Source organism: Pseudopipra pipra, chromosome 5, assembly GCF_036250125.1.
Source record: "Pseudopipra pipra isolate bDixPip1 chromosome 5, bDixPip1.hap1, whole genome shotgun sequence".
NCBI lineage: Eukaryota > Metazoa > Chordata > Aves > Passeriformes > Pipridae > Pseudopipra > Pseudopipra pipra.
The window spans coordinates 66096285-66117631 of NC_087553.1; the positions used below are offsets into that span (position 1 = coordinate 66096285).

The window sequence follows — 21347 nt, forward strand, 5'->3', positions numbered from 1 at the left end:
GAACTTACAAGGATATGGAGTTAGGCTAAATTTGTAATTCATTTTTTCTTCATAGTGAAGAGACAAAACCCTGGACATTCCTAAATGGTTCTGATGTATGCACATGTATTTGTTGTCTATATAGAATGCCAGAGATGAATCTGTATGAAGATATCAAGTTGCATGTGATTCTGATTCTGACCTTTTTGGAGAAAAGTTTTCATGAACAAGCCATTCCTTATTTCAAAATGAAATGTGGGACGTGGGTGATACCCTGGGAGGTGTGTTAATGCTGAAATAAGACAGATGAGCATGGGAGTGTGTACAGCATTACCATAAAATCACTGTGGTCAGCAAATGGGAAATAGGTTTTCATGTTGATTAGGAAAAAGAAACCAAACCAGATATTTTAAATATTTATTTGTCAGACTGGGATAACAGCCTTTATAGAGCACAATTTGCATAAGTTGTCAAGATACATCCTGTATACAATCACAAAACCATGGCATGGATTTATACATAAAGTGAAAACTGGGACAGATTTACAAGCATTTTTATACAATTCTCATACTGCTTTTGTTTCAGTTTTTACAGCTTTTAGAACAAGTCTGTATTTTTTTTCCTGATGATTCTGAAAGCAAAATAAAAATTAAAAGAAATTCAAACCAAAATGAATATCAACAAACCACCATCTATGCATGCAACATTCACTGAGGAAACATTACATTTCTTCAAGGACTAATCTTTTTTTTTGTTGTTTTTGCAGGTTTTTTTGGTGTTTTTTGGATTTTTTTAAACACTGTGTGTGCTGTACATGTTGTCTGTAGCATGACAGCACACACGCTAGTCAGCCATCATTGAGCACCTGAGCACATCACTGAACATCTATAAGATACAATCAAATAAGGACACAATCACATGCTTGGATGTCAGATGGAGTTAATAACTTAAACTCAGTCTGGTTTACAAAAAATGCATAAGTATTTACAGGGTAACAAATTAAGAAAACAGCTCTTGCTCAAATAATCTATTTTGAGTTATGGATACCTATATATATTATAACTTTTGAGCTCAATATATCTGCTTATTAATTTTTTCAAAATAATAAAACAGAACATATAGAAAACATTAAAATGCTTCTTGTGATTTAAAGAGAGAGTATCCGGTCTCACTTATTCTTTCTATTTTCCTTCTAAAGGCAACATGTATTCATAAAGAGCAATTCATCCTACATGCCAGGTGTACTGAAAATTCACAAGGCATATAGGAATAAAGTTTAAATATAATGTAGGTGGATATTTATGCTAAAATTCCTCTCTGTTTCATTACCTTTATAAGTTACACTCACACAAATTTTCTCTGCTATTCACATAGGTATGTACATATCTAGATATATACTCAAATAATGAATCTGGGACATTCAACATTGTAGCAATGAAAATAAACTAGTTAAAAATAGTGTCAGTTATGATTCAAATAATAATTTAAAAAAATACTATTAACATCTTTATGATATCTCCATGAAACTAAATCCTAATTAAATAATCTCTATTGGGCACACGCTAGCTTACAATATAATAGATGTCTTCTTTTTCTTCATCATCATCCTCAAAGTAAGAATCAATATCAGCTGGTTACCAGCTACCATATCCCACAACCTAACCATGCAAACACCCAGCATCCTATATTTCCTAGGTTTCAATTTAAAACCAGTTCAAGTCAATAGATTGATTGTTATTGACTTCAACTGGTTTTTGTTTCTTCCACACAGGATATACGTAATGTTAAAACATGGGTAATAATAAAGAAGCAGCACTCATTGCCTCTGGATACTATCCCTTTAAAGTGTAATGATAAAGAACTAGCTCAACATTCATCATAGAAACTCTCATGTCTAGTTTTAACCTGGAAAAAAAAGTGGCTGTTTGCTGCTCATTGTATGCATATTACTAATTATGATAACATTATAAATCCCTATCATTTGTAAACACACACACACTGTGCTTTTGCTCATTTTTCAGCTTGTTCCCACTATACAAGGCCTTGAACAAAGAAGCAGCTTCAATTTCTCTTGTCTCAGCAGATTTATGAATTAAAAAAGTTAAAATGCCTCTGCTGTTGCCTCCCTGCAATATGTATCATAGAAATCTTCAAAGCAATCATAGAAATGTGTGAAATCATTAATAATCAATCACTCAGAAATGATAAAACCTGTTGCCACATCTAAGCACTTTTGGCCAGATAAAACAAACAAAAATTAATGAGAAAAAACCAAAAAAATTATACTGAGATATATACAAAAAAGGTAAAAAAATACTAATAATCCTTGTTTGATTATTTTTTAAAAAACATTGTCACAAGAGTTTTTCCTGACTTCATTCATAAAACAAACAACAAAAAAGTAAACTATGCATTCAAACATGAATCTGTGTTGCATAGAGTGATTTCAGTACAACCTAGAAATTTGGTCAAAAAAAGGAACTTGGCACACTTTGGTAGCATTTTGTGACCTCTGAATGATGCTGCCTCGGAAAGAGCGAGTGCGTGGGCCCACGTCTGACACAAGCCCACCCTGGGTGACACCGAGGGAGCCCTGTCCTTGCTGCAGCTGGCCAAGGCAGTGCCATGTTCCTCACAAACCCTACTCTTTGTGTTTCATGACAGGAGTCCAAAACTGCTATTTCAACATGCAGAAACATTTTTGTGTATTGTTCAGAGAATCAAAGATGCTTGAATTAAACCAGTTACTGACAGCTGATCAACCTCAGAGGTAGCTGTTCCTTACAGCTGCAGCTATACCACCCAACAAAACTATTCAATAAAAATATTGGCCACATTTGTATGTGTGTGAGAGCAAAACATGCCTGTCCACTTTCTCAATTAAGAGTGATGATTACAGGCTTCCACTAAGGCAGCCAGATACTGCTTGTTCCAGTTGGAAATCTCCATAGCAACTACCAGTGCTACTTGCTGCCTTTATAACAAATCTTAGCAAGAACAAAATTACCAGCAGTTTGCACAAAATTGCACACCTCAGGGCTTGCATTTCACCTAGGATTTTTTTTTGGGGGGGGTGGTGTTGGTCTTTTTTCAAAGAAAAAACACAGTATAGCCATCAGGAATGCAAGGTAACCCACCAAAAGAGCAACACATATGTCATATATAGGATCTTTTAGTTCAACTGGGGATTTTTTCTTTGAAGTATTGTCTTATAAAAACATACACAACATCAAAACATATAGAATTTTTACAATAACTCCAGCAGACTGTTTTTTAAAATATGTGAGAGGTAGGGTATACATACACTGGTGAAAGCATAAAATTCAACATTAAAGCACACATTCTACTTCCACTGTCAGTGATGTTGTGTTTTTGAGATAGCTAATAAGATTTTGGAAAGATTGCTCTGCTTGCAAGTTAAGCAAGTGACCAGCAGGTTATCAATAACAGGAGTTTCCTTGGTGTGTGTAGCATTAATATCTTCTGCGTGTTTCTTCTCATATTCCTGTGCCATGCTGTTATTTTAAATTGCTAAAAGATAAACTAAAAACTATATGTGGGAAGTGTCACCAAATTAAATGGTGTAGTTTTTCAATGGTCAATCCAGTTGCTGAATAATCTAAGCCTTATTTTTTCTTTTTTTTTTTTTTTAAAGCATATAATATTTTCCAGAAGAATATTGTCAGCTGATCTTGCACAACCTGTGGAAGTGTACTACATATATTCAAGAAATATAAAATAATGCACATTAAATGATTTGCGATAGGTCCTTATTGGGCAAGAAAAATAAATGTCAAACATGCAGAAATTTGGTAATTTTCTAAGTATGCAAAGTCATGTGATCATATTTCCAGGGAAACTTTTTAACGAAGCTGTGAAATATTAAATGACTTCTGAGTAACATGGGAATTAACCACGACAGTACCATATTGATTCTTGGGTTTTAATGAAACTGCAATACGTTTGGAAATGAGAGAAAAAGCTCTCCCCTCTTCAAATATCGTACAAGGGAAAACACAACAACCAGCCTAAGCCATGCTAGCCAGTAGCTTCTTCCCAAGTGAGCTAACCACTCAGCTTCAAATTCCTGAAAGTGGGACTTTAGGCAACAACGTGCTGACACAGCCTTAAATCTTGCAAGTTACCTTCCTATTTGCTTCTTTCCTGAGAAGCCATGCTTTTGAGTGGATTATACTCAGACATTCACCTGAGATAGCAAGCAGATATTCTTCACCTTCTCTAATGTAACAGCATCCAGTCAGGAACTGCCCTGCTGTCCCTTCCTCTTTCTAGAGTGTCACTAGTGTTGATACGGAGCCCTGCATTGAGTGGGTTGGTGTTGTCACAGTGGGTCTACTGCTCCAAAGGGCCCACTAAATGTCCTAGAATTCATCATCTGCATACAATTTCAGAAAAAGCCTGCTTGCTGAAAAATGGATTAGTTGAAATAATTTTGTTAGTCCCAGTGCTTAAGTTTCTTCAATTCAAACTGTTTTAGACCTCCTGATGCAAAGGTTGGGGAGAAGTACAGTGTCACTGACATTAAAACAGCATTTTTTCTTTCTGATGTAGTGTGGTTTATATCCTGTCCCTTCTCTTTAAAATCACATCCCAAATTGTAGACCGTTAATATAGTTTAATTCGTAACATTCTAGAGAGTGGTTTATATCCATTGTTAAGACACAGAAACAAATAAAACAATCAGATCTGATTCTTCACAGCATAGTTTCTGAAAGAAAAAGAAGAAAAAAAGTAATGTAAAATAACATTACCACTCTTGCAAACGCCTTGTGTTTGTGTCAAGTGGCATAATCTCACTATAGCAAATTATCAGAAATCCTAAGGTGCAGAGGAGCAAGTTTTGCACTTTTGATAAGTGAGATTTGGAAAGTCAGTCACCCTAGGTGCTTTTGCATAAAATGATCTCCTTCTGGATGTACAGAAAACCAGACTGCACTTTCCATCACACTGCCTCCAGCTGCAGCCGAACTCCACGTTAACACCTGCCTCCAGCCTTCAGCATCTCCTTCACAGTTACTCTCTTCACAAAGAGTCCACCAACACGGAGCCCTCGTATCAGTCTTCATTTCAAACAGCCTCACTTTAACTTCTGGGCCCAGGTTTTCTTTTCCTTTTCTGTCTTTTGCAGCAAAAACAAGCGTACTAGCCCTCATTTAAGTGTGCTGTGTAGCCCAGAGACTGCTCTTTTCTACTTTGTATTCTGAAAGACTAGCTAAATACAATGATATCAAACTATAGTCTTGGAGTGATGCTGTTTAGAGCAGACTCTGCAGGTTTTGTGCCCTAAGCAGACAGCTCTGCTCAGTGTGTTTGTGTGGAGCTGACCAACAGTTTGTGCCAGTTTACTATTCTTTTCCTTAGATCCACTTTGTCAAGCCAGATATAAGCTTCCCCAATCAGTGTCTTTTTCATAAACTTCCCTCCATTGGAGACAAGTAGAATCTGGGAAAATAATAATAATAAAGAATTATCAATGTGTATATTAACATACTAAATTTGCTAGCAAACAAGACAGATTCAGAAATTTTGAGCTCTGATTTACCACACACACAAAAGAAAGAGTGATCATAACTTTGTATATGGAACCACCTTCCCAATAAAAAGAAAGCCCTGTAAAAGTTGAATCTTCTCCCTCTTCTACTTCATTATCATGGGATGTAGCCCCTAGAAGACAATCTTGAATGATAGTGAGCATTTGTTCACCTGCTGGTTACTAAAGATAAACAGAAGGTTGTCTTAAGTTATGAGGTAAAGTGCAGGTGAAAGTCAGAAGGTGCCCTGTATGTAGGCTGTAACTCAGAGCTAGCGTGTGAAAAAGCCCAGAGGTCTGGTTTGTGGTGGTCTAATCTAAAATGTAGAGTTGGTCTGAAATCTCACTCCTGATATTTCTCTGATGAGAAATACAGTGTTGGATCTGGTCTTGTGGCTCTTGCTCACCCAGACATAGAGCGTGGGAAGGGTAATGAATAGCCCTAGTGCTTGTGTAAGCTATGCAGACTGGGTTTTCAAGGCTGATATGTCATCCAGCCATATTTTTTCCAGCTAAAAAGGTTCATGCCGTGCAAGCAATGCACTTCTCTGAAGGACTTGTCTCATTCTGTGGATCTCTAGGTTCATTACACATGAGAAACGCATTTGATAATAGTTATACTTCAGGGTGTGAGTTACAGTTATACATTCAGGAAAATTTTAACATTTCTTATTTCTTGAGTAACTTATTTATTGAGAAGAGTAATGCTTCTTCTTTCTTCCTTTTTTTTTTAACAACTTGCTAAGTTTTCAAAACAAAAAAGAAGAAATGAAAATTTGTATTTCTATAATAGGATTAGGAGCAGGTTTGTAAAATTCACAGTCACTGAACAGACCCCAACAAGCAATAAGAAAGGGAGGTAACTGATAACAGGAGGAGGCTGTCACCCTCTGCATGAACCAGCAGGAGAGAAAATAGGGCATTTTGTTGTTCAGTTTCAAAGATCTAGGCTAAAACAAGAATGACAGAAATCAAGGATTTTGTATCTGCTGAAATACTGGAAGAGACTATATGATAGTAGACATGTAACAGAACTGTAGAAGAGCTAGAATTTCCTTTAATCAAGAACATCAATATTTTTTGAAAATTTTCCATTCTGATATTGGAAAAAAAGTAAAAATTGCAAATTTTACATTACAAATAACATTTAAAATAAATTTAAAAAGGGAAGAAATTTGCAATGATTTTCCAGAATAGGCTTTCCAGTTCCTTGTCCAGTTTTGATATCAATTGGCGAGTAAGGTATGTACCTGGACAGCTTAGACCTGTGTGGCTGTTAGTCAAGAGGTTTGAGGAGGAAAGACCAAATTACTCTTAGGCATTAAACTATTAGGAAAGTCCATTCATCAGAAAATCTGTCCTTGGAGAAAATAGACAGCCTGCCTCCACTGCTGGTGGCTTTCTAGGTTGCTTGGTTCAGTGTTTGCTGAAGAATGGACCTCCCAGAAGCTGAAAAACTAAACCAGAACATCCGTGAAATACATTGTTCTGTTTTTTCCTGATTAACCTTGCATATGTATTATGTATTTCTAATTGCAGTCAATGAGGAGCCAGCTAGAGAACAAGGTGAAGGAACCAGAAGATTAGTGCTTTCCAGAAGTGTCCCAGGTGAGTTACCAAGGAACAGGGAAATCAGAGAAACAAGGAAAAAGTTGCCAGGGGCTGAGGCAAGTGCTTGTCTAAAACCTGTCAAAATGTTTACTGCAGAACGTTTTCATTCTGACTCGTCAACAGTTTTGGGACAGAAAAAATTTTAACAATTTTTCATCGCTTCTGTCCGTGATCCTTCTCTCCGCTCCTCCAAGCTGGAACCCTAGGATCTGTCTTCTTTAGCTTGTCTGTGTCTCATCCTTGTTTCTTCTCTGCCCCAGCCTTTAAATTCCAGTCTTGTTGTCCTGGATCAGCTACTCTTACTTTCTAATCTCCAGGGTTCTTTTTTTCTTATCCCCAGTACTCTGTATCAGACAATTCATTTTTTTTCTTTGCTTTCTTTCCCCCCTTTTTTTTCCTCAATAGCCCACGCTCCCATTTTTATGCCTATTATTCACAGTTCTCGCTGCTGGTTTTTTAAATGCATTTCCTTGTCTTAATTTCTGCCTCTGGTTAGTTTTCATAGCTCTTTACAATGTACCATCTATGATTATCATGTTTGATCTCATCTTACTCCCTCTCTCTGATCTTATTTTCTCCCTTAATCTTCCAATTCCATTTTCCTTTTATGCATTCTGGTTTTGTTTTGTTTCCCTCTCCTCCAAATCTCTTTTGACAATGTCCATCTCTTTGGCCCTAAATGTTCATTACTCAGATTCAGCATTCAAATCATCCAGCTTCATGCTTTGCCATAGGAACAAATCAACTGATAAGCTTGAAGAGCATAAAAAACCAGATATACTGAGTCAGATCATGGGTGTCTCCAGGCAAATATTCTGCTTCCAAAAGTGCAGAGGGCAGTGTATAAGGCAGAATATAAGAACAAGGCAATCAGGTAGTGACAGTCTTTCAAAATATCTACTATGATCTGTGGACAACTCGGTTCCTGACTCACAGGTAGCAAGTTTGCATTTAACAGACTATGAGGTCTTTTGCCCATAAATTTCTCCAATCATTTTCTCCACTTATTTTTTATGTGGAAGTCTTTAGAATTCACAATATATAATGGGAATAAATTTTACAGCTCGAACTCCAAGTTTCATGAAGTAGAAATACTTTTTGTTTGTTTTAAATTTGTTCCTTGATACTTTTACAGCCTTCATTTTCTTAGATCTGATGAGCACTCCCAGTACATATCATAGAATCAGAATATGCTGAGTTGGAAAGGATCAATTAGGATCACCAAGGCCAACTGCTGGCCCTGTGCAGGACACTCCAAGAGTCACACCATCAGCCTGAGAGCATTGACCAAATGCTTCTTAAACTCTCTCAGACTTGGTGCTGTGACTTCCCTGGGGAGCCTGTTCCAGTGCCCAACCATTCTCTGGTTGAAAAACTTTCTCCTGATACCCAACCTAAACCTCCCCTGACTCATCTTCATGCTTTTTGCTCAAGTCCTGTCTCTGGTCACAAGAGCGAGGAGATCGGTACTTGCCCCTCCGCTTCCCTTCATGAGGATGTTGAAGACCGCAGTGAGGTCTCCCATCAGTCTCTTCTCTATATACCACAGAATTCTTGAGGAAGTGCTGTCAAGTCTCCAGCTGAGTGTTTCTACGGATACCTCCCTCACTATCTCCCATCCTAACAACTTGATGGATTATTTTTCCATAGGACTCTGTGAGTTCTTCTTTACTGGTCTACTCCACATGGTTTCCTCTTCGAACTACCACTGGAAGCAGAGCTTTTACAGGAATTTTAGCTCATAAACTTTGACAAGACTTTATTGATCACTTTGGATTTTCCCAGATAATATCAATTATTAAATAGCCTTTTATTGAGTCTACTGAAACAATATGTTAGGACACCTTAACACAGGAAAATGAGCATCTATTTTTGTTGGCCTTGTTTTGTAAGCAACATCCATTTTGGCTTTAATTTTAATGATACAACCAATATGCCTAATGTAGGCACTTGGAGAATCCAGACTAATTTTAGTCATCAGAATGTAGCTGGCTTATTTAGGTTGGTCTGCAAGATTTAAGGGTACATTAAGTGGATGCTGGTAAGTCCAACAACTATCAACAATCTACTCATGTGAAAATAAATGAAAGTAGGAAAATTGAATCCTACCTGTCTAAAAAAGCCAGCTTGACCATATTATCAAACCTGTCTAAGCAACTAAAACACAGAAGAGGGACTGTTCCCAAACCAGTTCCACACATCACTTGAAATAAACATCACTTGATGTATCACAGACTGAAGAAAAAAAAGTCAGCTCCTTTACAAATGTAACAGAATATTTCACTTGGCATAATCAGTAATTCTCAATGTCCATGAATATAACTATTGTGTCTAATTCTAGGTACCATGACTTTTAAAGAAGTTGAAGAACTGGAGAGAATGATAAAACGATTCGGCATTTAGGCAAAAGGATATATCAGAGAAATTTGGTTGACTTAGCCTGGAAAAATAGAGATGAGAGATAACAGCCTTTAAATGTAAAAAAAAAAAAATTAATTAAAGAGAAAGTGGATCAGTTTTCCTCTGTGCTTTGTGAGGATACTTAAGGATAAGTAAGCTTAATTTAAAAATATGGCATATTTAAGTTTGATATTGCACTCAACTTTCTAAATACATAGAAATTATTCTTGGAAGGCATGCATTACTCACTTCTCTACGCAATTTTAAGAATAGATCAAACCTAAAATTTTCAGGCCTTCCTCAGTGTGGTGTGATGGAGTAACCCGTCTTTTAATGCCTCCTCTAGCCTGATAGTTCCATTATTATGTAACTGTGTTATTTCCTTTGCAGCTTTCTCTTTTCAGCAAACAACTGGGGTAGAAGATTGATCTCAAATGCCCACAGCACAGCATGGACAACATACAAAATTAGGTTTAAATAAAATGCAGAATTACCTGAAGAGAATGCCCAGCAGGACTCAAGCTAAATCTAAAAGTTTCATTGAACGAAGGCTCTCGGTCATGCCTGCATACCCTGGTTTTCTTCTTAATTACTCTCTTTTGGGTAGAGATATTGACAACGTACAGCTTCACATACAGGTCTGGGGAAAAAACAGTTCAATGAGTTACATACAGAAGGTTTTAAATAATCGTTGTTAATGATTTCAACAGAGGGCATTTTTTGTGAAAAAAATGATATTTTACAGAGCCATATTCTGTTCTCATTCACATGGTGTGGAAATGGAATCACCCCACTAAATCAAAGGGAATTAATTTGTGTTTACAGCACTGTCATTAAAGGAACAAATACCTTGATGTCTTTATCTAAGTATGAAAATATTATAATGAACATGATATTTTAGTTTTTAAAAAGCTTTTTCACCAAAATACAATTTTCTACTAGATATAACTGTTCTTTAATAACCTAGGGATTTATAATTTTTACTAAAGTTAAAAATGGATTAACTTTTAGCAATTAAAAGTAAATTAAAAAGAGGATTAACTTCTGAGAGTTAATTTGCTTCTACAAAATATTTTTGCTTTCATTAAAGTTGCTCACAGGAGAAAAAAAGGCACTTAAAAAAGAATCCTGTAGAATATTCATCCTGACTAAGAAGCAATTTTCTTTCCCATTTTAGTGGTGTTGTTAGCTGACTTAAGAAACAGCCTACTTGATGTTTTCAAAGTACCATGAAGCTGTTTTCTGTGTGATACCTGGTAGATGATCTGGAGATTTAAATTTGTATGTGATATTTCTGCACTGAAGGATTTCTACTATCAGCTGTTCTCCATCTGTCTTCATTTCCTTCTTTAATGCAATCTTGATTTCACCCATAACCTGTGTTTTACCTGGAAAAGCAGAAAAAGCAACCCTCATTAATGTAAAAGGAAACTGAATGTATCTTTCTAACTTGGAGAGTAGAGCTTTCTGACTTTTTTCCACTTTTTTTTTTTTAGTTTGGGGTTTAATTTTTTTTTCTTTTTGAGTTGCAGTTTTTATAACTAAAGTTTTAGCTTATAGTTTTCAGTCAGCAGTGTAAGGATAATGTATAGCTTGGATGAGCAAATGGTAGATACGTGCAGTACACTTGGATAACTAGATTAAATGCTTCAGAATGTATTTGCCTCTGTGGAGCTTTTTTCCCAAGAATAGAAATTTCTCTAGGAGTCATGACAAGTCACATAACGGTCACTGCAATTCACCTTTTCAGAAACTTTTACTACAAGATTCTGAAGTTACCACATTTAAAAAAAAAAAAAGGTAACAAAAGAAAAAAGAGAACATTCAATAGAGTGTTAAAAGTTGAAAGGTATTGAAAGGCAATGAATTAAGGCTGGTGAAGTCAGCATTTTGTTTCATGGAGCAATATCATTCACACAATTTAAATGGAAGTGCTCACAGTGACCTTTAAAAGTAAAGACATTTTCTCTTCTTATGTGGGCAGAAATACAGGCCCATTATTCCTACATTTTATGGATTTCTCTCTAAATCAGTCCAGAGATGGAGAGAAGGCACAGAAGGAAATGTAGGCAAAGCTATTTTGCCTTTCCTCTACTTGTCCTCCCACAAGGCTTTACAGAAGCCAGGCAGAGTGAAGCAGGGCTACACCTTCTAAATGTGTATGGTGATGGAAGCAGAGCCCATGTCCTCAGCTCCAATCTCTCTATAATAGCATCATGTCATAGGAGGCTTTGTGCTTCTGTATCTATTGTCCTGCTACGGAAAATATTATTTCACTGTCCTCTTCTCTTTAGATATTAGTCCAAAAGAAATGAAAGCATAAAGCCCCTGGGATTATATATTACCTAGTTTCTGATGCCAGCAGGCTGGAGCTTTAACACATTACTGGAAATTCTAGAAGCTTGTGCCAATATGTTGTATGGTGCAAAGCAATTCTGCAGAGAGTAAACAATTATGATACATCTGGAGAAGGTTCTCCATTAAAGAGTATAAAGTTGCCAAGTGGCATTTAGAGATTACTTCTTGTATCACAAATGTATAGCTGAATTTGAAAAATCCCCACTAAAAATGACAGCTGTTGTTTTGCAGATGTCAATTCTATTTTTTCCTACTTAAAATGTTTTTGGGGATCATGAATAAAAATTTAATAACAATCTCAGCAATAACCTGGGCCCCCAACTCTCCTCAAAAACTGGAGCTGGTATCTAATTTACTTACAGTCATTATTAAATTTGTAATTCAGGTTCAGCTGCGTCAGCATTTCACCTATTGTTTGTAAGGTGGGAGAAAACCTGTTATGAGGCAAGTGATTCTTTCATAATATTTAGTCATGGCAAAGCCATTTCTGTAGGTTTGAATATGCCATAATAGCAACTTTCTTTCTGCAATATGGTTGTGCAAAGAGAATGACACCTTCATCTTGTGATGGCAGCAATAAATATCATTTGTAGCTGGGATCAAAGAAGGAAAGGACAACAATGTCCCTTTTCTTATCCATTAATCCGTTATAATGCCTTTTTTTGGAAAGTGTTGAGTGCTCATTGGGTCTATCTTGGTTAAACTATGGATTTTGAATGACTGGAAAGAGATGCAAGAAAAGTTATAATGCCTCCTTTTCTCTGTAGACAAAATCCTCAAACCACCAATGAAGACATGACACACCTGAAAGGTGCTGTTTAAATCTGGATTTGTGATCAATATTAGTTCTTGCACTCACTCCAATCCTTGACCATGAAAAAAGTCCAGCATGAACAGTTGTAAGACAAACAGTTTCAGGCAATCTTTAGTTAATCACAGTCTTTTCTGGAAAATATACTTACCTTATTTATTTTATGCCCTCTATGTCCTTTAAACTCTATTTGCAACAGTTGTTAGGATCGTCTCTTGATTGCTTTCGTACCTCTTAGATGTGCATTCAACTTAAAATGAGATGAGGTGGGTTGAATGCTACTTGTGATGCTATGAGCCAGAAAAAAGGATAAACGATTCCAGTAAACTAAGTTAGAAAATTCCAGCACCATTTCTCAACATCTGGAAATTTTCTGTGGACTATTCTATATCCCTAGATGCTCTTTAGGACAAACTATCATGCTTTGCTGTTCAGGCCTCATGGGGAAAACAATGATCTCCAGCTGCAAGCACATGAAGCATGATAACTTTCTTGTGCTTTCATACTAATTTTCATTTTTCCCACAAAAAGCAGTGAACGAGCCTTAATACCAGCCTTATGAAACACTGCACTGAAATAAATCACCACTTCAAAACCTAGCAGAGTTTTGTAGACTCAGAAGAGATTGCTGTTCCCTCCATTTCTTAACTTTCCCCCCTTTCTTCTATATGCTCATTACATCTTTCCTTTAATGTGTGTGTAAGAATAGAGCACATGTGCCTTGGTTTGTGGAGTCGATTCTTTAAATGGAAACGAGAGATACAGTGATGAGGGGAAGTGTTAATAGCGAACTGTCTAAGAGCTGATGAGAGAGTTCACAGTGGGCTGAGCTGGACATGACTGTTCTTTGGTGTGACAAGAATAAATTTCCTAAGGGTGTCATGGGATTGGATGACCCCAAGGGTTGCACTGGTAAGAATAAATCAAAATACAGCACCAAGTCACAACCTTTTGCATTCTTATACAAGTTTAGAAAACATCAATCATAAGTGATGTGAGAAGGGAACAGATTGCAGGTATTTTGGTATATTGGATGATGATAAATGCTACAACACAACTCTGAAAAAAAGTAAATACAGTGAAAGTGATACTGCATATCTTTTGAGGAAAATACCAATATGTCTTTCCAAGGCATTGAAAAATAATTTTTGTCTTGAGTACTAACATTTTCCTCAATAAAGATGAATTTTCGATGCAACAGGAGCAAAACAGGTTTATCACAGTGGCAAAGAACCATATAGTAAAGTACTAAAAGAATTATTGTCTAATTTACCTAGGAAACAAGGAGTGAAAAAATATATTCTACAAACATATGCTAGAGTAAAAATTGAAAAGGATAAGAGATATTTAAGCTGAATTAGTGTGATATTTTACCTGTTACATATATATCAAATGCACACTTACTGATGTACCACAAAGTGACCACAGATACGCACAGCAGGACTGCACTTCTGGAACATGATAACTGTAGGCAACCAATTCTTAAATATATCTATATATATGATCAAATGCATCGTGTTTTTTTTACATGACAGCACACTTCTTTTTAGGGGACCATACTTATTAACAATTCATTAACAATTAAAGGGTGATGGCTACTAGCTAAATTGCTGGAAGGTATTTGAGAAGTCAAGGAGTTTAAATTTGCTGCGGTGATGGCAACATCAGCTGTTGCTCTCGTAGAACTATCACCCTCAGCACTGTGAAAGGTTAATTAGTTTTGCTATTAGTTTTAAGTGACTGCTGCTGTAAATCACAGGATGTGTCATCTGCACTGTTGTTGTCAATTCCAGGGATTGATAACTATGGATTGTGCTCCCACTCCTTTTTGATCAAATGCCTGCTGTCAAACAGAATTACCCAAGACAGTAGTAAAGAGTTGCCTCCCATCACTCTGTTTTATTAAGGCTAATGCATTAAATGAGCAAGGAAATCTCACTGGAGAATGGCAGGAAGTTCATTCAGTTCAATTGTCTAAATATAAAGTTCTGAGCTAATTTGCACATTTACCTTAGAATAAATTGAATTTCCTTCTGAGATTGACTGTGTTTATTCACATAGATGGATCACGTATGAGTAGGTTAAACTTGGAGATTTAAATATGAGGTGTCTAAATGCTGCTACTTGATGAGCATCATACTTGAGTAATTTTCTGAATGGATGCCAGATGGCCAGAAAACAGAATTAGGAAAATACATAAATTGACATTTTGTTTCATAGCTATGTATAAGTTGGTATGGGCTCCTTCTGTTCCAGAAAAGTGACTGGCGTGTACTAGAGCAGTGGAAATAAAAGTAAAGTACAAGGGGAAAAAATATTAACAATTATTTACCAGCATTTTTCCTTCCAAATGAGGTTTATAACAGAATTAGTGTTTACAAAATAGGTAAGAAATGCTCTTCTGGAGCTTCAAGAGTCAGACACTTTATGGTCAAAGATTTTAAACAAGAGAAAGGTCCTTCTAAACAGCTTCTAATGATATTGACCTACTGATCATGGAAATGCTAATTTTGGGTGGTAGTGGTGGGGTTTTTTTGTTTGGTTGTTTTTTGGTTTCTTTTTTTAATTCCTTACATCCCAGGTCATCCTCTTACTATCAAAGAACTCAGTTTCTGGAAAAAATAAGCAGGACAAAACAAACAAAAAACACCAACCAAACAAAAAAGCAACAAAAGCTAAAACCAGCTTTACTTTGTGGCTACAATCTGCAGGACTAGTATACCTTATTCATCATGTATGTGGAAGAGCAAGGTACATGATGTTATGATTTGTTTTAGCAGGATTTTGTGTGCATTCAGAGAGCTAGTTGCTTTTTCATAAGAAGACATACTCTTTGAGAATTTACTGCTACACTTTCTGATTATGGATATACTACTTCCACTTTTTAGAAAGCACCCATCCCAGTGAGCAATCCCAGGTTTCCAAAGGCTGATGCAGAACAGTTTGTTCTACTGCTGCAGTCAAACCCTGCTTTAAAGCAGACCAGACACATTCCTGCTGCCATTAGCCATGTGTCTTCTGACCCCCATCTTTTTGCTCTGTGGCAGGAGCAGAAAAGGTCGCTTGGTCTGTTCAGCCTGGAGAAGTGGAGACTGAGGGGAGACCTCATTGCAATTGCAGCTTCCTCATGAGGAGAAGAGGAGGGGCAGGCACTGATCTCTTCTCTGTGGTGACCAGGGACATGACCTGAGGGAATGGCCTGAAGTTGTGTCAGGGAAGGTTTAGGGACAGAGTTCAAGAAGCATTTGGATGATACTCTCAGGTACATGGTGTGACTCCTGGGGATGGTCCTGGTCAGGGCTAGGAGTTGGATTCAATGATCATTGTGGATCCCTTCCAAATCAGAATATTCTGTGATTCTCTGAAATTTCCACAGATTTCTTCTTTAGTGACTTCTGGTATTTGCTACTTGTCACATTTTGCCTGAGTATTCCACAGAGGCAAACTGAAATCTGTCTCTCAGCTCATCTTAAAAGCAATTCTGAGTAGAAAATGAAGTATTGCTTCTTCTGAATCTTTTATATTTATAGTTATGAATGAGTAAGTAAAAAACCTCAGAATTTACGTAATATTTAGGATGAAGATATGCATAATTTCCTTAGGTCTTTACCTGTTTTAATACACTGAAATATAAAACTAATGTACCTCTGAGAGTTCTGTACAATGTTTATTGATAGAATATAGGCATTTCTTTTATGATTTTACTGCTGTTTGTCTCACAGATATGTAATGACTTGGACTTGGCTATCTGTAATCTGGTATATTACAGTTATCTGTAATATGGTATAATAAGAAACATCTTCTAGAACCCAGACTCAGATGCTTCCCAGACTCAAATGCTTCTATGTAGCTGTATATCTTACATAAATACAATCCTGTATTCAGCTATATTAGAGTATGTTTGTAATATTTAGAGTTTTAGAATATGTAGCAGCATGTCATAAAATCTAAGGAATCTGAGATTCCAATCCAAGTCTTGATAACTTGATTCAAAAAAGCAAAAAATACAGCTTTAAAATATGGGGCATGATTAAAGACAATCCAAAACCATGGGATCTGCCAAAAGATCCATGTCACTTAGTAGCTTTCTGTGATCTTAGACTTATCTCTGTGCCTAATCTCAGAGATGGAGATAATAACATCTACTTCTCCTAGAGTTGTTTGGTTTTAGTAACTAGGATTGGGTTTATTGTGAAGAGAGACTTTGATCATGTAAACATAGACAGGACTTTGGTGTGCAATACCATAAGAAAACACCAAGACTTAGAAAAGCTGATGAGGACCTATAACACTCATGTATTCCTGTCTGTAATCCATGAAGCTCATACACACATCATTTTCTGTCTAACAGAGTGCAGCTGTAGCAAGAAATATGTTTCTGCTGGATTCCTTTAACACTATTTTCAGAACCAGAAGTTCATCCTCTAGCAGACAGCTATACTTCAGAAAAACAAGATAATATCATCTTATCACAATAAATAATCCAGTATTACTGCAAATACTAGCCATTTGATATTTACATTTCAGTATTAGAGCTAAACAACTTCAACTGCTCCAACTGAAGCTAAAGCAAAAGAGTATTCGGTATCATTTTAAAAGTACATATATCAAGAAGTCAAAATACCAGCCAAAACCTTCCAATCTTTTTAAAGGAAATCTCTCAAATCTCTCTCTCCTTTTTTTTTTTTTTACATTATTTTAATTTTTTATTAATTTTTACTGCCACAATAGTTACTTGCAGTACCAGCTGTTTGTATTCATAATGCCTTTCATCCTCTTGCTGGGACATGAGCTACTAGCAAAGCTGCTGTAAAATAATGATGGATAACCTTTTAAGCAATGCTTCCCAATATTTACAGGCTCCAACCTTTTCTGTCCTTTTGAGTTTTTTTCATTACCTTCTTTTTGTCTTTTCACCTTTCTCACACTTATTTCTTTCTCCATGATAATTGTCAAAATTTTCCCTGTAGACTGGTTTAATATTCATTTTCTCTACTGAAAGAAAACTCAGACAGCTAATACAGTCTTAACTATGACTTCCTCCTGTCTCACAGTGCTTTAAATAGATGTTGGGATTACTAACATGGGTCTGTCTCAAAAAATATGTTCTCTGGCTCCACAGATGAGGTTGAATATATGCATGTTCTGAAATCTGTTGCTCCTCTTGCAGCTGGATACCCATTCTGTTCTGCATGGTGCAATCAACCACTCATGGGACAAACTGAAGCTCAGAGAAAGATTGCATTTATTTGCTTCTGCTCTGAAGAGGATTCCAGCTGCTGAAGGTCCCTTCCATCTCCTTACTTGAAATGGGGACTGCTGAGAACAGGCTATATTATGAGATGAACAAAGAAGGTCTTTCATTAATATCTCTGTGTCTCCTCTGACACTACGTGCGTGCAGTCATGTAATGGGGGAGAGGAGCAGAACTCAGGAACTTTGCTCACAGCAAACACAATTTACAATTTTGTGGGCAGTGAGGGTGGCTGACTTTGAGGTTCAGGCATATGAAAAAACTGACAGCTTTATGCTATGATTCTCAGAGCTAGCAGGCTCACTGCCCACAAAATTTTAAATATATAGTGGTGCAAAAATTTAGCCCGTATGCCCAAAATTCTTAGTAGGATTAAACAAAGAATATTTTAAGAAAAATATGTTCAGACTTTTTTTTCAGGGGAAACAAAACTGTTGTTCAAAATAAATTTTGAAAACGGAGAAAGCCCTTTGCCTGTTGAGATTTTGAGGTGCAGAATATTTCCCAGAATATATATATATCTCTATGTATCTATAAACCCTATTCCATTTATTGGTCATTCTGTGTATGCCTGCCTTTCAGAGCTTCTATTCTTTTATTTTCTTTTGGAAAGTAAAAAAAAAAAACCCACAAAATAAAAAAACCAAACCAAACCAAACCAAACCAAAACAAAAAACCAACAAAAAAATCCAAAACAAAAAAAACCAAAACCCAAACCAAACCAAGCCAACAAAAAACAAAACCAAAACAAAACAAAAAAACCCACAAACCAAATCAGAACTCAGTTCTGCTTGTGCATTGATACCATACGTAAAAACTCTTGGCCTGAAGTAATATGTTTTGTAGGAAAATAGCACTGATACTTCACACATTCTCACACATTTGATAAAAATCGTATACTTGTACCAATACAGTTTCAACTAGCTTTATTTCTGTTGGGTGGTTTTCTAAAATGTTGTAGGAGAATGTTCATAAGGCAGTGGAAAGCAGCTAACAAAAGAATAAGGTTAGAGTAGGTGAATTAGAAGAAAAAGTTTCACTGGTGTCAGGAAGTTGCCCAAGCCAGTGATCTAAAGGACAGTATAAGGGATCAGAGGTTTCTCCAGAAAGATTTTTTTTCAGTATTCCAGCAATACTTGTCCCTGTACCATAGAAACATTTGGAATAAATGGAGGCGAAATCATGAGACCTGTAAATTTCAAATTTAGGTGATCAAAGGTGACCACGAAGGTTGTTTTTAACGGTGAAGATGAACAGAGAATACCTGTGTGCACTTGACAGGTAGTAGGTAGAGAGAGAATAAAAATGAGCTGAGGGAAGCCAAGAGAGTTACACAACTAATTTATAGTATAACCTACTAGATATCTCATATTTATATCTATTTGTATTTCTGTGGAAGGGTATCTTCTTAGGTATTTTCTAAGCTGATTATTCTATCCTCTCTGCATTCATTCAAATACCAGACTTCCCCAAAATTTAGCTCTGTTTTAGAATTACAAACCAGTGACAGGGTTAATCATAGGGAAATTTATGTGTCTAATGTCAGAGTCCCTAGACTCTGTAATCAATAGGGATAACATCTTAACCTTTTTTTTTTTTTTATTTAGGGTGAATAAATTCCTTCTCTAAGTGTCTGTTTATTTTTTTCAGTGGCAGTTGGGAGGCAAGTTAATGGATTCCACTTAGAAAACTGATTTTTAAACAATTACGTTACACTAGAAGTATCCAAATTAAAATCTTCAGCACTGTAATTTTCCATAACTTTAATGAGAGAAAGCTAAAATTATGTCTGAAATTATTCTTACGATTTCAATTGAACTTCAAAGATAGGTGCAGCCTGGATCCAAGAGGAGGAACTACACAGTCTCAGAAGGCAAAGCTCTCTTCAGACACCTTTGTTCCCTTTCATCCTCACCATAAATCACTGTCTGAGTCTAAATATATATTCATAGTCTTCACAATTTTAGCATCTTACATAATGAGACATATCAGACGCTGCAGATTTAGCTGCATAAAAGGCGGCTAGCCACAGCACATTTGAAGTTTTGATGATGAAAGGCACACTTTGCCCTGGCTTTCTGTATGAACAGAAGTTCATACAGGGAAAACAATAAAACTATTTAATGTCATGCATGCAGAGCAACCTGAACCTTGATTATTTTAAGCTTATTCTACTGTGGTTTTACCGAGAAGGAAATCTGTTGTTAAAAGAAGAAAAAATTTGCTAACTGCCTGTAAAAGTCTGGATCTGACATAACCACAGTTCAGTAAAGGATTTGCACAATACTACAATAATCTTTGTGTAATACAGCATAAATATCTTGTTAAAGTAGGACAACTGAGTCTGCAAATTCTTTTTCCATGTCACTATGAGAACACAAAATGTGTCTCACCTATACAAAACAAGAGAGGATTTTGCTAGATTTGCTTAGGTCATCATTTAAATGATGACAGATTTTAAGCTACTTTCCCTCTCCCATGTTAAAAACATTTTTTAACTCTTTTTAGTCTTGATATACAAGTTTTTGAGAGTTTGGCAATATAGCCTGAAATGATGAAATCACATCTGAAACCACCATCACTTTCTGTGCCAAAATAATGAAAAATTTTGCACCTTCTTACTCTGAATGTATATGTGAAGATGTGACCATCACAACAGATTTATTTATTCTTTTTGTCCACTTGATTTTTGAGAAATTAGACATTCAGGCTTGAATCTAGAAGTACTAGGAACTGAATTTAAGTCCGTTTGACTTATGTTACAATATGATGAAAGTACAATGAAAATAGTATGAACACTTTAAGGAGAATGAAATGACTCCCACAGAGGGCAGCGAGAGACAATAGAAAATGTCCTTCAAGATCTAATAAAGAGGATCAAATAATTATAAACATAATTCAAAAATCTTATGTAGCACAGTATCAGAAGGGGAAAAACTAGACTGCTAAGTAGGTTTTGAGTATTATTTACTTTTGGGAATCCAAAGAAAAACAAATAATTTGAATGGAATATTTTTTACTTGAAATTAAAACCGATATCCACCAAACTAAATTAAAATACATGGGGAGCTTAGAAAATGTTGTAAGAACAATGCATTTCCTAAGATCAACAGCTAAAAATGAAAGTAACGAAACCAAAGTAGTTGCAGATTGCATTTCTGAAAAGTTGGTTTCTGTTAGGAAACCTGCTGACTACTCCAGGAGCAGAGTGACATGAAAAACAAAGTTTATTTATGTAATGTCTGCCAAACTTGTGGGCCAGGCAGAAGCAAAGTCAGTCATATTGCGTTTAAATGTAAACCCAAGAACATGTTGCATAACAGGAACACCTATTTGCTCTGGCAGAGGGCTGTGTAGGTAGTGATTTTTCATTCCTTGTAGTG

General features: G+C 36.2%; 1 protein-coding gene across 1 annotated transcript in view; it reads right to left on the bottom strand.

The window, feature by feature from the left end:
• Positions 1 to 382: 382 nt before the first annotated feature.
• Positions 383 to 21347, bottom strand: part of PCLO (piccolo presynaptic cytomatrix protein) — a 348414-nt gene continuing 327449 nt past the window's right edge. Inside the window, exons 24-26 of the mRNA XM_064656444.1 lie at positions 10795 to 10929; positions 10036 to 10181; positions 383 to 5442 (exon numbers count right to left, since the gene is read on the bottom strand). Of these exons, the coding sequence (XP_064512514.1) occupies positions 5302 to 5442; positions 10036 to 10181; positions 10795 to 10929 (422 nt within the window). The 3' untranslated portion in view covers positions 383 to 5301. The remainder of the gene's footprint in view (positions 5443 to 10035; positions 10182 to 10794; positions 10930 to 21347) is intronic.